At 44.2% G+C, this 12,560-nt stretch overlaps 1 protein-coding gene across 2 annotated transcripts in view; it reads right to left on the bottom strand.

Annotated features, from left to right (window-relative positions):
* LOC113012682 (formin) overlaps positions 1-12,560 on the bottom strand; it is a 49,975-nt gene that overhangs the window by 22,305 nt on the left and 15,110 nt on the right. For both annotated transcript variants that reach the window (XM_026152977.2, XM_026152978.2), the window contains 4 exons: positions 11,159-11,220; positions 9,135-9,838; positions 6,946-7,087; positions 1,172-1,259 (listed from right to left, as the gene is read on the bottom strand). In XM_026152977.2, the coding sequence (XP_026008762.2) occupies positions 1,172-1,259; positions 6,946-7,087; positions 9,135-9,838; positions 11,159-11,220 (996 nt within the window). The remainder of the gene's footprint in view (positions 1-1,171; positions 1,260-6,945; positions 7,088-9,134; positions 9,839-11,158; positions 11,221-12,560) is intronic.

Genomic DNA, 12,560 nt, shown 5'->3' with positions numbered 1-12,560 from the left:
GCCCAGTCACTTCCACGGGTGCATTTGACCCCCCCTTGCTCTTAACCCGAGTACTGCCTTCTCTAGTTCCCTGCTTCCCACTCTCTCCCTCCCTAGTAGCTGTAATTACATTACATGTACCATGTCCTTTTAATTTGGCAACAAAGGGGAGGCAAGCAGGCGAAGCAAGGGACTAGTGCCCTCAGAAGTGCTTATTAAGGTGCTGTCCTTCATTGTCAAATTCAAATTGTCCATTTCGCATACACCTCCCATTAAAGCACAAGGAAGCAGCCTCACGCTGGGTGTGAGCCGGCCTTTTTTTTACCAAACTGACACTGGAACAGAAGAGAAACTGAACTGAAAGGGGGGAGAAAAAAAGAAATCGAAACAGGATGGTTGTCCTGGTGTATCCGCTTTTCTGGCTTGTGTTTTGAGTTGGTTTTATGTGGTAGCGCAGTGTCTGCTAACTGTGGAACGTGGTTTTGTACATGCTTAGATCATTAGTGGGGTGTCAGTCCCATTAGGCTTGTGGAAACCGTCACTGGCTACAATAAACAGATCTGCTGGCCGCATGCTCAGACAAGCAGGCGGCAGCCATTCTCCACCACAGTCCCAGGGCCGGACTAATTCCTGGCCCACCTATGATGTCCCCAACACACATACTATGCGTTTACTCACCCATGCAGGGACTTTAGACATGCACATGTATGCGTGCATTTTCCACAGAACCGTCAAGAATGCAATCAATCTATTCAGCTCTTAAAATGAAGGAGATGGCAATTTGACTTTAACCAGCACAGGAGGCCTGTCAGAAAAAGCGAAAGGCTGCTTTCATCGCGACGTGGCCGTCTCACATTTTGACAAATTGAGGATTTTTCTTTCCCACAGTGGTAACTGGAAAAATCATCCACTTTCCACTTGAAACAAATTAATCCAGAAAAAAAGTGTCTGGAGTTACAAATTAGTAGCTGTCAAGACACTGGAAATTCTCCTCTGCTGCAGAGTTCACTATCTCATCTCTAAAAATAACTCCATCTGCATCTCCTCAGGAGTCCTGCTCACTTTAATGGTGAAGAGGAGAGTAAATTTAGTTTATCGCAGCTGAATCGGAATACGAGTTTGTTCTGTGAAAGGCAGGAAAATAATGTAGTGTTTGCAAGCTTCTAGATGACGCTGGAAAAGATTTTTTCACCTTGCTGAATGTCCTTCATCTCCAGATGCAGGCTTGATATCAGGATGCCAACTGCCTGGGAACGCTTCCCGTCCAGCAGCTTGATAATCTGGAGAGAAAGAAAAAAACCAAACAAACCACAAAATAATTTACATTATAAAGTATCGAGAGAGTTGGGGGTGGGGTGGGGGGATTCAAATATGAAATATGGGTTATAGAAAAATGCAGTTTTTTAGCTTAACATGACATTTACTCTTTACGCAAATCATCCCTCATTATTCAAAATGTGACATCAAATAACCTGAGGAACAGACGGTGAATAAAAAGTTCATTCGAGCAGCGAGAGGGTGGGTTAAATTCACCAGTTCCCCTCCGTGGCAGGTGACGGACGACCAGCGAGACAGAGCGCCCAAAGCCCCAGTTAGTCCCAGCAGTCGGCGAATCACCCGGGATTGACCCAAATGACCGAACTAATCAGCACTAATTGTGATAACCCATCATCGTGACGCAAACTACCGGGAAATGTGGCGCGCGCACACACATAGCCGGGACCCTCTTTATCAAGTTACATTAATGAGAAAGCGAACGTTAGGAAAAGCACCTCCTCCAAAGTTTACCAGAAAACACGTGCGAGATATAATCAAAAAATATCAAGTCGCAGTGAAAGTACAAAGGCAAAAAGTGGCACCATAAAAGGACAGTCTTGAAGAGCACGGCAAAGAGAAGCAGTAACTATAAATTCACAGGATTTTTATTTGTGCCTACACATGGTCACAATTACTTATGACTGAATTAGCCGTAAAACCAGAGAACGTTTTGGCAAGGTAAAGCCCCGCTCTAAAAGTTAATGTGTCAGGCTTCTTCATTAGGTATTATGGTGTTGTCGGCTACTGGGCTGTCCAGTGGGAGCTGGAGAGCAGAAGCCTTAGAAGTTGGTATTGCATTACAGGGCGTTAGTGGGTGCCATGCTGCTTCCAGCTCTATTACCTGGATCACTAGGGATCTCCTACACTGGGGACTATGAGACGGCTGAGTACCAGGCTTTCCCAACACCTCTAATTAACCACTCTGGATGGGCCGCACTAAAAGCGGCGAGGAACCTTTGCAGAAGTCGCCAATTAGCCTAAACAGTTAAGTTAATGAGAAAAGACAAGTGATGTTGGATGCTTGCCTCGAGACACGCAAACAGCTCGGGGTAGGTGGAGAGAGCCGGGAGATGCTGATGCTGAGACAGGTAGACACCAATAGCTAATGGCTCCCTCCGGTGGAGAACAAGAGAACTGACCCGACACGGCTGAGGACGCTCGAGTAACGGAGACGAGTCAAGAGAAAGAGGAAGAAAGGGGGGGGAAGCGAGCAGTCTAAGAAAATAAACAAAATCATGGAAGGAGACACTGAGATGTCAGAGCCTTGAGCTGAAGCAGGTGGCCGGTGTTAGGCGATGCGGCCTGGGTGATGCAGAATCCGAGCCGAACGGATAGTTTACACAGCCACGCCTGAGCGAGCGGCCTGCTCCGCAGTGATGTCTCTCTGACTATCTGTCTGAAATCACCCAGGCAAATGTTACAATAACAACTGGTTCGAGACTTCCCATCAATAACCAGTTGCGATACACTCAGCAACCCCAGTCTCGCCCAGAAGTGTTAATCTTACGCCCACTCTCCCACGTCATAGCCATGACTTCAAATATGTCTTTAATAAACGTAGTACGATTGCTCATAAGTTATTCCCATAAACCCGTAAAGCTGCTGTTTGTTAACTTGCCATGTATAAACTTGATAGAGCTCTGATTTATGTGCATAAAAGAGACCTCAGTTTTTGTGTTTACTAATGTGCATATTTGTACACGCACACGCCGGCATATTTAACCGGAATATTCCCTCATCATCATCATCATCCCTCCCTCCCCTCCTCGATCCTCAAAAATGCACCGACGTGCCCATCGCCTGCTCCCCCGCTCACATAGGTGCCCATACTTTATCGCCTCCACCAGCCATCGGGGTGAAGCCACATGCGTGCAATTATACCCCCGGTCCCGTCTTCCCCGGTGAGAGAGCTCCCCTCAGCTTTGATATGCTAATCGGCGCAGAGAGACGAGCTCCAGAGTAAACAAGAGCTTTGATTTTTCTATGGCACACATGATAAAGATTAACTCACTCATGTAGGCATCGCCTGCATCCCCCGAGTTTCAACTCTTGGCGTGTGCAGTTGCTGGAAAACGGGGAAGTGGCTCATATGCATAATGTACACACACATTCCTTTCCCACCCACTCATCTCCTCTCGCCGTCCACAGCCCCCGGGGCTGTGGTGTTAGCATGTTCTGGCAACACTTTCTGAGCAAGTGCATAATGACTTGCGGGGGACGTGCCGTCACCACACAGGTGTGTTCAAGCAAGCGGGCACACGCAGACGCGCAAATAAAAACAGACGCAGAAACACACAAATGGAGACAAACAAAGACTCCTTAATACAGATACGTAACCAGATTCGCTGGCAACGTTGACTGAAAATGAGTGTGCTGACAGATGGGAGGCAGGTAGCCCACATGTGTGTCAGCCGGTATTGCGCAGAGGAAGACGTCACGCCAAACTGAGAAGCTATCACCTACATCCCTGTCCAATCAGAACCTCCAGAATAAAAGAGTCTTTTCAACAGTCGTGCTTAAATCTCTGTTCTGGGCAGACATTTATAAAGCTTCCGAGTGTGTTTAAAGAACCAGAATGATTTTTGCGAAAACTACAGAACAAGACAGATTTATTAACAAACCTCCTACAACTTAGAGGGAGGTGAAGGTGCAGCGCTGCCAGAAGCTTACAGGAAGACAGACAATCAAAAAAGGGAAGCATGTCCCACTGCGCATGAAGTTTCTTGATCTCTTCTACAGAAGTCTGTTTATTTTACTTATTTTATTAAGAAACAACTATTACAATTTGAAACAAGTAGATGAAGAAAGAACAGGTCAGTTATGGGAAATACAGTACAGTGAAAAACTCTTTATATTTTACGTCTAAGGAGCCAAACACTGTTGTATTTTTGAAAGAAGCCCTGCAGAATATTTCGTCCTGGCTTCTTCGCGGCCTTTCAAAACGTTTCTTAGCTGTGGCTGTGAAGCCACTCAACACTGACTTATGAATCCTTCAAGCATAAAAAAAAAAAACAATGTGTCTGCACATAACAGACAATTTGGCAAAGAAAGAACTTTAAATTGAATCTTCAGACACTTTTCGCTTGTATTTTAGGGAATATTTAAAAAATGCCAATGAAAATACAGTTTGAGAGCCATAAAAATAGTATTTATGCATCAACAGTGATTCCGATTGGTGTGAATTGTGAAGAAAAGAAATTGGACAAGTGGAGGATAAAAGAAGAAGTGCTCGACTCAAAAGCACCGACAACAGGTTTCATGGAGTGATGAATCCATATTTGAAAATTCTGGTTCAAATCACTGTCGATACAGTAACAGCGTTACAACAGTGAGTATCTAAAGCCATATGTAAAACACAGTTGAGGCTCTGTCAGGATTTGGGGCTGAATTTTAGCCAGTGGATCTCAACGTTACTGAAGCAGGGTGGGATCATGTTGACAGAACGGAACAAAAGGCAGCCAACATCCACGGAAGAGCCCTGAATGTCCTTCAAGAAGCCTGGAGAACTACTCCTGAAGACTACTTACAGAAATGATAAGAAAGCTGAAAGAGTTCAGCCTCTGTTAAAGAATAAAGGTGGTCACACCAAAAATATTGACTTTAAAGTATAAACTGTTTTTGCCTTATAAATTGTATTTCCATGCATGTTTGCACAGTTTAATAATTGCTGCACCCATTTCCCATTTTTTCCGATAACTGAATAATGGCTCAAGACTTTTGCACAGCAGGTCAAGTAGTAGCTTAGCTTCTCATATGAATTTTCTTAGCAAGTTATTCGAATACTTTATTTCTGTTCTGTGATTCAAACGCATCACTACATTTGCATAGATTATTTAGCCACTTCCTGACATTTATTAAGCTTCAGAATAACTGATAAAATCAAACCGCTTGCAACCAGGACTATGACGGTGCGCTCACAAAACTAGGTGGAAAGATGACGCAATGAAAATTGTGGAAGCCCTATTCCTTTGCACCCCGAAGGAATTTAAACAGTGTGACATCCTCTCATAGAAGTCTAAGCAGATGCAACTCATGAGCCAAAAATACTTGCCTGTGAATCACATGTATCACTTAATGTAACATGACTAATGCTACAATGTCATCCAAATATCCTGGAGGTCGTGAGCCTGCCTCTGTTTCAGTACTGCAGGACTCTGTCAGACAACAAGTAAACAACGTGTACTTTTATACTCTGCAGTTGCTGGGGGGCCTATAGCGTTCTCTTTTGCACCATCTAAGATATCCTTATCCATTTTCTTTCCTCCTTCCGCTCAGAAGCAGCTAATCTTCTGTTATACTGTTTCCCCTTACTCCCCAGCTTCCCAAAAAGATGTGGCCCGCTTTCCTTTCTTTCCTGTACTTTAACCAGCTGAACTTCTTGGAAACCATCATCTGCTGGTTATTATTTAGATGATCTCCCTCGCAAATTATTTCCCCTCCAGTCACTCAGAGTATAAACTTTCAGGGATAGAAAATTATTAAGTAAACAAGTTTCTATTATTCCGATGACCTTTCCAGTGAGCTGAACGTCAAGGCAGCCGGAAACAATTCCCCCTTTAACCCCAGAAATAACTGCATAAAATTAAATTAAATAAAACCACAGTACTGAGAACAAAAAGTCTAAACACAGATAACAAACCCAGCCGGTGTAGCACAAACGTCCTTCTTTCAAATACCGGGGGGAGGGGACAAGTGTTATGTTGGACATGGGATTTTTTTGATTGTTATGAATTTGCTTCAACATGTTGTTATTAATGGGGGCCAAACCTCCTTTAGAATGATGTAAGCCCAGACAGGACACAGTTGGCGAGATCTGTGTCTGGATGTGGCTGTCTGTGTTGGATCAAATGTTGGACAGTCTGAGTGACCCGACTGAATCGGGAGATCTTGGGATGGACACACACATATACACGTTCTGGCCCTCTGGAGCCGAGTGGAGCCTTAACAAATTGATCAGAAAAGGGGACGCGTATGGATTTAGAGGTTAAAGTCTGGGGCAGCGGCTGATTTTTAACTGCTCGGACGCCTTGGCAGGGACCGCGAGGCAGCCGGGACGCTGACGCAGCGCTGGCTGCGAGAGAGAGAGAGGTGCAGAGTTGCAGGATTTAACACGACGGCATCGAGGAGTCTTTGGTGGGGTAGAGGGAATAGTGGATCAATTGGGCAGAAAGCACATCTGTGTTGATTTTTTGTTCTTGATTTGAAAAATTTACCTTGCACAAAAGGGAAAAAGCATAATCCTGAAGCCCTGGTTACACCACACTGCAGAACTCGATCATAGGGGGGGGAGAAAAGCACACACCAACACACACATAAGGGAGTGAACTTGATAGCCAGTGTAGGACCTGGCAACTACAGACAACAATCTGGAGGAGGGCTTGATGAGGCTCGCAATCAATTTTTTTTCCCTCCTTTTGTTTCACCTTTTGTTATTTCTTCCTTGGATTTACGAGTGAAGATGACGGCAGACAGAAAGCCTCTATTAAACAAAGCTCGATGAAAGAAATGAAAGAAAAAGCCTGCCCTCAGCTGGCAAAACGTGCAAGATAACCACATGCAAAAGAATACAGTGATGAATTAAGCTTTCAACACAGCGCCCAAAGTCAATACAACCCAAGCCGGGGAGTGAGTGGAGCCCAATGATGCTACCTTCTTAGTTTTGGCTTTCTTCTCATACGTGTCCGACAGCGGCTTCTTCTTCGGTTGCAGCGTGGCCTTGGAAAAAAGGTCCTCAAACTCTTTGGCGTTGACGATGTTTGGCTCCTCCAGAGAACACCATAAAGTGTTGTTGCTACAAAAAAAAAAAAAAAAACGGATCATAAATTTTTTAAATATAAACAGACCATGAAAAACTGAGGTTATAGCGTGTAAAACATTCGATCACAGTCAAGGCTTCTCATAGAACGGCTAGCAACATGGAGGCTACTTGAATCAAACAAAATTGAGTGTTCTCCATGTTTGGAAGCTCATTTGATGTTGTCCATTTTGCTGTTTGGACAAAAACCTGGCAGCCACGGTCGCAATCTTGACTTTTAAGAGCGCCGTTTATAACCCGGGTGATAGAAATAAAAGTTTAAAGACAAGCCTGTCTCTGTAATAAACCACCATTTCCAGGCAAAGGACAAAATGCTGTGTTGCAGAAGTTGCCGAGTAACGTGGAAAAAGAAACAAACGGAGGTGCAAAGTGAGAACGAGAGGTGTCTAAGAGTCAAGAGGGCGTTCAGCAGTTTGCTGTTAAAAACACATCTACTGTTTAATTCAACTCAACCTGCCTCACTCTGCTTCCCCCCCACCCCCATCACGTCTGGTCGTCAAAATGACATTAACGCCACAATCAGCAGGCTCCTCCCACCCGAAATGTATTCTATTATCTCCTCACACGTCACAGTTCTTCTTGCAGGTCACCATTGAACGATATTACAGCCGGCAGGCCACCTGAGAGAGCCTGGATGTAACCGCACTGGGTGCAAGTGCTTGGAGGCTTATCGTGGCTTAAATACCAGAGCAATCAACTGCCTTTCAACAGTGACTAGATTAGGGTCAGGCAAGTTCAGCTGCGTCTCCAAAGCATGCATTTGCAGAGGTGAGCATATTTATCTAGGGCAGCCAAGAGGCTTTATAATGATAGCGCCTTAAAAACAAACTAACAAATCCTTGGATTTTGTTCTCTCCCACCTCGAGTCCAACAAACATCTGATGGCTCTGATGCAGGAACGTAGCTTACTAAAGAAACTCAGACCCGACTCCCCCTCCTAGCAAAAAGAAAAAAACCCACAAGACAACTTTCTAATTGGACTACGGCTATAAGTGAATTCTTTAAATCCCCCCCCCCCCCGTCGTACACGCTGCCCACTGTACTCCACATCTCAGGTTACATTCAGACACTGGGCACCATTTCAAACCTCACACTGCATCCCCCCCTACAGCCCCCCCCCCAAACCTCATAACTCAGACCTTCACACCATTAACACAGATCACACAGCTGATCCAGCTACAGTTAAACATCTGACCCATTTAATGCCCCTTAACAGTTAAATTTATAGCTGACACGAAACTACTGCAGTGCAGACACTTAGTCCTCGAGCGCTGGCCACAACCGGCGAGAGAACACGAACCGCAGCTCAGCTTCTCCCCACTAATCCAGCCATGGAAATACAAGGCCATAAAGCTGAAAGGCTGGCACTCAAAGGCAACAACCACAGCCACAGTAAATGGTCTGGATAATCCACTTACTATTACAGAGCATCTCAATAGGGCCTTTAGATGAGGGAGTGCGGTGCAGCAACCATATCGCTGAAATCTCTTTGAATAGGAGCATTCAAGCCTTAGACTGAGAGCCCATTAGCCCAGAGCCAATAATGCCTACAGCTTCATTTGCACTGGGATGACAGGGCTACTCCTTTGACTGCAGGATATTTGTGTATCTAACCCATGCAGTCCTTAACAGTAGCATGTTTACATCAGTAACAAAGGAAACAGCAAAAGCATCTTTAAAATCATCATACTGAAGTTTGATTTTGAAGTATTAGCTTAAAGTTTAACATAAAAAAACAAAACACCCCCCACAATTTACAATATAATGGCTAAATCTATGGTTATAGATTTTTTGGGGACCATGACACACAGTGTGGGACATTTTAAGAGGCAGTAAATTCTGTAGTGTGGTGTGGTGGACAAACCCTGTAAGTGCACCACAGATTTTCAATGACATCAAACCTAGTTTGGCATTTTTTTTGCTTCACTTTCACTTGTTAGAGTTTGCAGATCTATAAAAAAACCTAAGCTGTAAACTGAAGTCCAGTGGAGCCCCAGTGGAGTGGATCCTGTCTTATACGTACTTGTTGTCCTGTATCTGGATCCGGGTCCAGTACAGAGGCTTCATGGGACACGCAGGCTCGACGGCAGGTTTCCGTGGGGCCATGTCTGCTTTCTGGCCGAGACCGAATCCCCCCATAGGTGGAGGAGGCGGGGGGCCCATTCCTGGAGGAGGGGGAGGAGGAGGTGGGCCACTGCCAGGTAAGCCGGGAGGGGGAGGTGGTGGAGGAGGTGGGGGCGGTGGGCCACCCCCAGGGGGAGGAGGAGGTGGTGGAGGGGGTGGCGGCGGGGCTCCAGTGTTGCCCGGCAAAGGAGGAGGAGGAGGGGGTACTGGTGGCCCTGAGAAACCTGGTAGAGGAGGAGGAGGTGGCGGCGGCGGCGGCGGCGGTGCAGAAGGCCCTTGGTCCATTTCAGCCTTTAGATTCAGTCCGATCGAGTCCAAGTTGAGTTTTTTCGGTAGGTTCTGACTGGGGCTTTGAGCGAGCCCGCCTCCATCGCCCTCGGGGCTCTTAATGAACGTCTCCCGGTCCGTCTGGATACCCACAGTGCGGCAGGTCTTGGTTATGGGGTCATCTCCGGTGAACACAGCAACATCGCGGACCTCACGGCGTTCCCGTCCTGCGTTGTACGGCTTGTCTCCTTCCAAACTGGCAATGACTCCCTCCAGGTGTGATATGGAGACCGCGTGCTCACCACGCAGCTGGAACATCTTAAACTCAAACTCTGACTGTAAGAAGAAAATTGCCATGAGAACAAATCCAGAGTATCAGCAACTTTAGTCATTTCCCACCATCCAACAGAACCGTATCAGGCGGTAGACGGCGTTTTCCCTGAGATGAATTTGGACTAGAGTGCCTACTTATTCTTCCAAGTACACGCTTCTTTATTTAAAGAGGGTATTATATCGCTTCATCTTTGTTCCAATTAAATGTTTCCCTCAGGTTAGTTTCCAATTCTTACAGTAAAATCCCCAAAGTCCAATTTTTATTTGACATTTCAAACAAGGAGAACCAAACAAAGCAAAGCACTGATTTTAAAGATAAACTGTTTTGCAATAAATCTTACACATGTTCCTTATTAACTCATGTCAGTTTAGAAATAGAATTAGCCCAGCCTTTGTTGTGGTTCGACTACGGTACATGTTTCTCTGTGTCAGCAGTGGATTTGAAAGATTACAACAAAATTAATGTCTTTCACCAGAAATTCAGGAGGTCAGACTTTTTCGTGGGAGTGGCCCAGAGAGCAAATTATCATCAGTGGCACAAATTCTATAACACAGCCAGAACTTTAGTCTGTCTCTTTCATTTTTCTAAGAGCAAATTTGTTTAAATAGGCAGATAAAACATATTTCAAATTCTTCCAAATCACCGTTTTTGAAAAATGATAAACTAAAAATTTTAAGGGACATTTGATGGGAGCCATCTGTGTGTGCTTGTGTGTGTGAAAGGACTGAACAGCTGGAAGTTGTAATAGCACACATTAAGTAACCCAAGTTTGCCTCAAGACTTATATTATAGCAAGCGCTTTTAAATTGGTTTGTTCATTTATAATTGCTTCATTTTTCCCACCATCTGAGATCTCTGTTCTCTGCATAATGTCAGGATTGTAAAACTCCAATTACATTTCATATATCATATGAACATACGTTTGTCCATCGAAGTTTGACAGGCTTGATGTTAGTTCATCACCTGAATAGCTCAAAGGTTCCAGCCTTTTAGTTTGCATACTGAAGCTCCTCCAGCTGAGTATTTCATGCTTACTTAGTGCCATCTTGTGGTCATAACCGTCATCTGCTATGAGAACCCAAATTCCTACAGCTGAACTTGTGATTCATTTATATATCTTGCACAAATGTACAGCTAAAGCTCGAACCACACTGAAGTTTAATTCCCTAACTGTGTGCTATAACACGCCTGTCATGACTCAGATGTAAGACCACACTGTCTCTGTTGCCTGCATCAGTATTAGTTTAGTTCTTTTTTGTCCCTTGACCTTTTTTGCTCATTTTTCCCTGTGTCTGGTTTACTGCAGTCATGAGAAAACTTACATGCATCTTTTCCAGCTCTTCCTTGCACTCTCTCTTCAGCTGCAAGAGGGCAGCCTGGTGCTCTGGAAGAATGCAGAACAAAGGCACATTAATGAAGCATATTCTACATATACTGTGGGGAAAATAAGTAATGAACGCGTCACCAATTAGACCACTAAAAGTGCTCTTGACATGAAATTTTCCATAGACGTCGGTAACAACCCGTCCAATGCACACAGGCAAAGAAATCAATCCATAGATGTCCAGAAATTAAGCTGTGTGTCAACATCACCAAATTGGTGATGTCTTTAGTACTTTACTTTTACAAGACTCAGTAATCACTGCTCACTGTTTTCCAATTATTTTTATAAAAGGGTGTTGAATTATGAATTGATTCAACATATGAATATTTCAACATCAACTTCATCTGTGAAACAGAGCCAGCTCAACAACGTGTACAGCAGCCTTTAAACATGATAAAAATACTAGAGAAGGGCGGATCGCTTTCACTAAACAACTCAACCAACCAGTTTCATACCATGCTGCCGGCTAATAGAAAACATTTAGATAAAAGATGCTGGTCTGGTTTCACTGACAGAATGAAAAACAAACAAAACTTGCTTGAGATTCATAATGTTATAATAATGTAGCTTATGTGCAAGCTCATTAAGGCAGACTGGTATTCACTCATCCAACCGCCTGCATTCTGGGGCACTTGTGCCGCTAGTTTATTCTTTACATCACTTCCACTTTCCCACACTGTTACACTGGGTTCTGTCATCTCTCTGGCTGGATCAATTTTCCTGCCTTCAATGAGCTAATCAGTCTCTGTTCCACGTGCCTGAAATCTAAGAACTCATCTGTGACGCTGCCTTTTCAGACATTCATTTGTGCAATTCGCCTCCTTCCCATCTATATTTTCCCATCTAATGCTGCCCAGTTTTGAATCCTGGGTCTCCACCTGCTTCTTCTCTGCCATCACCTGCATCCTAGCAGGGCTTTAAAACCTAAGGGCCAGTTTGTCCTGACAAACAGTCTAATCCGGCCTTGTGGACTGCTTTGAAAAACATAAAGGAGTACAAAACTTTGCACTTTTACCCATATTTTCTGAATTTTTACAGCTTTTTCTACCCTCATGGCCATTTATACCACACCAACATAATTAACTAACATATAAATAATTAAAAAGACAGAAAAGAAAATAGTTGAAACTGTGCTTCTTTTTTTATATCAACACATCTGTGGGATTAAAGGTGTAGCTGAACTTCTGTACAGTGACAGAAAAAGGGTGTTTCACTGCTCTGGTCCACTTAAGATTAAAGTGGGCTGACATCCCTGATCTGGGATCTCCAGAGTCTAATCGCCAAAGAATATATCACTCCAACTATGTCCGTCAATAAATCAATTCTTTCAACTGATCTCT

This window comes from Astatotilapia calliptera, chromosome 19 (genome assembly GCF_964374335.1).
Source record: "Astatotilapia calliptera chromosome 19, fAstCal68.1, whole genome shotgun sequence".
NCBI lineage: Eukaryota > Metazoa > Chordata > Actinopteri > Cichliformes > Cichlidae > Astatotilapia > Astatotilapia calliptera.
This window is presented reverse-complemented; position numbering and strand designations above follow the sequence as displayed.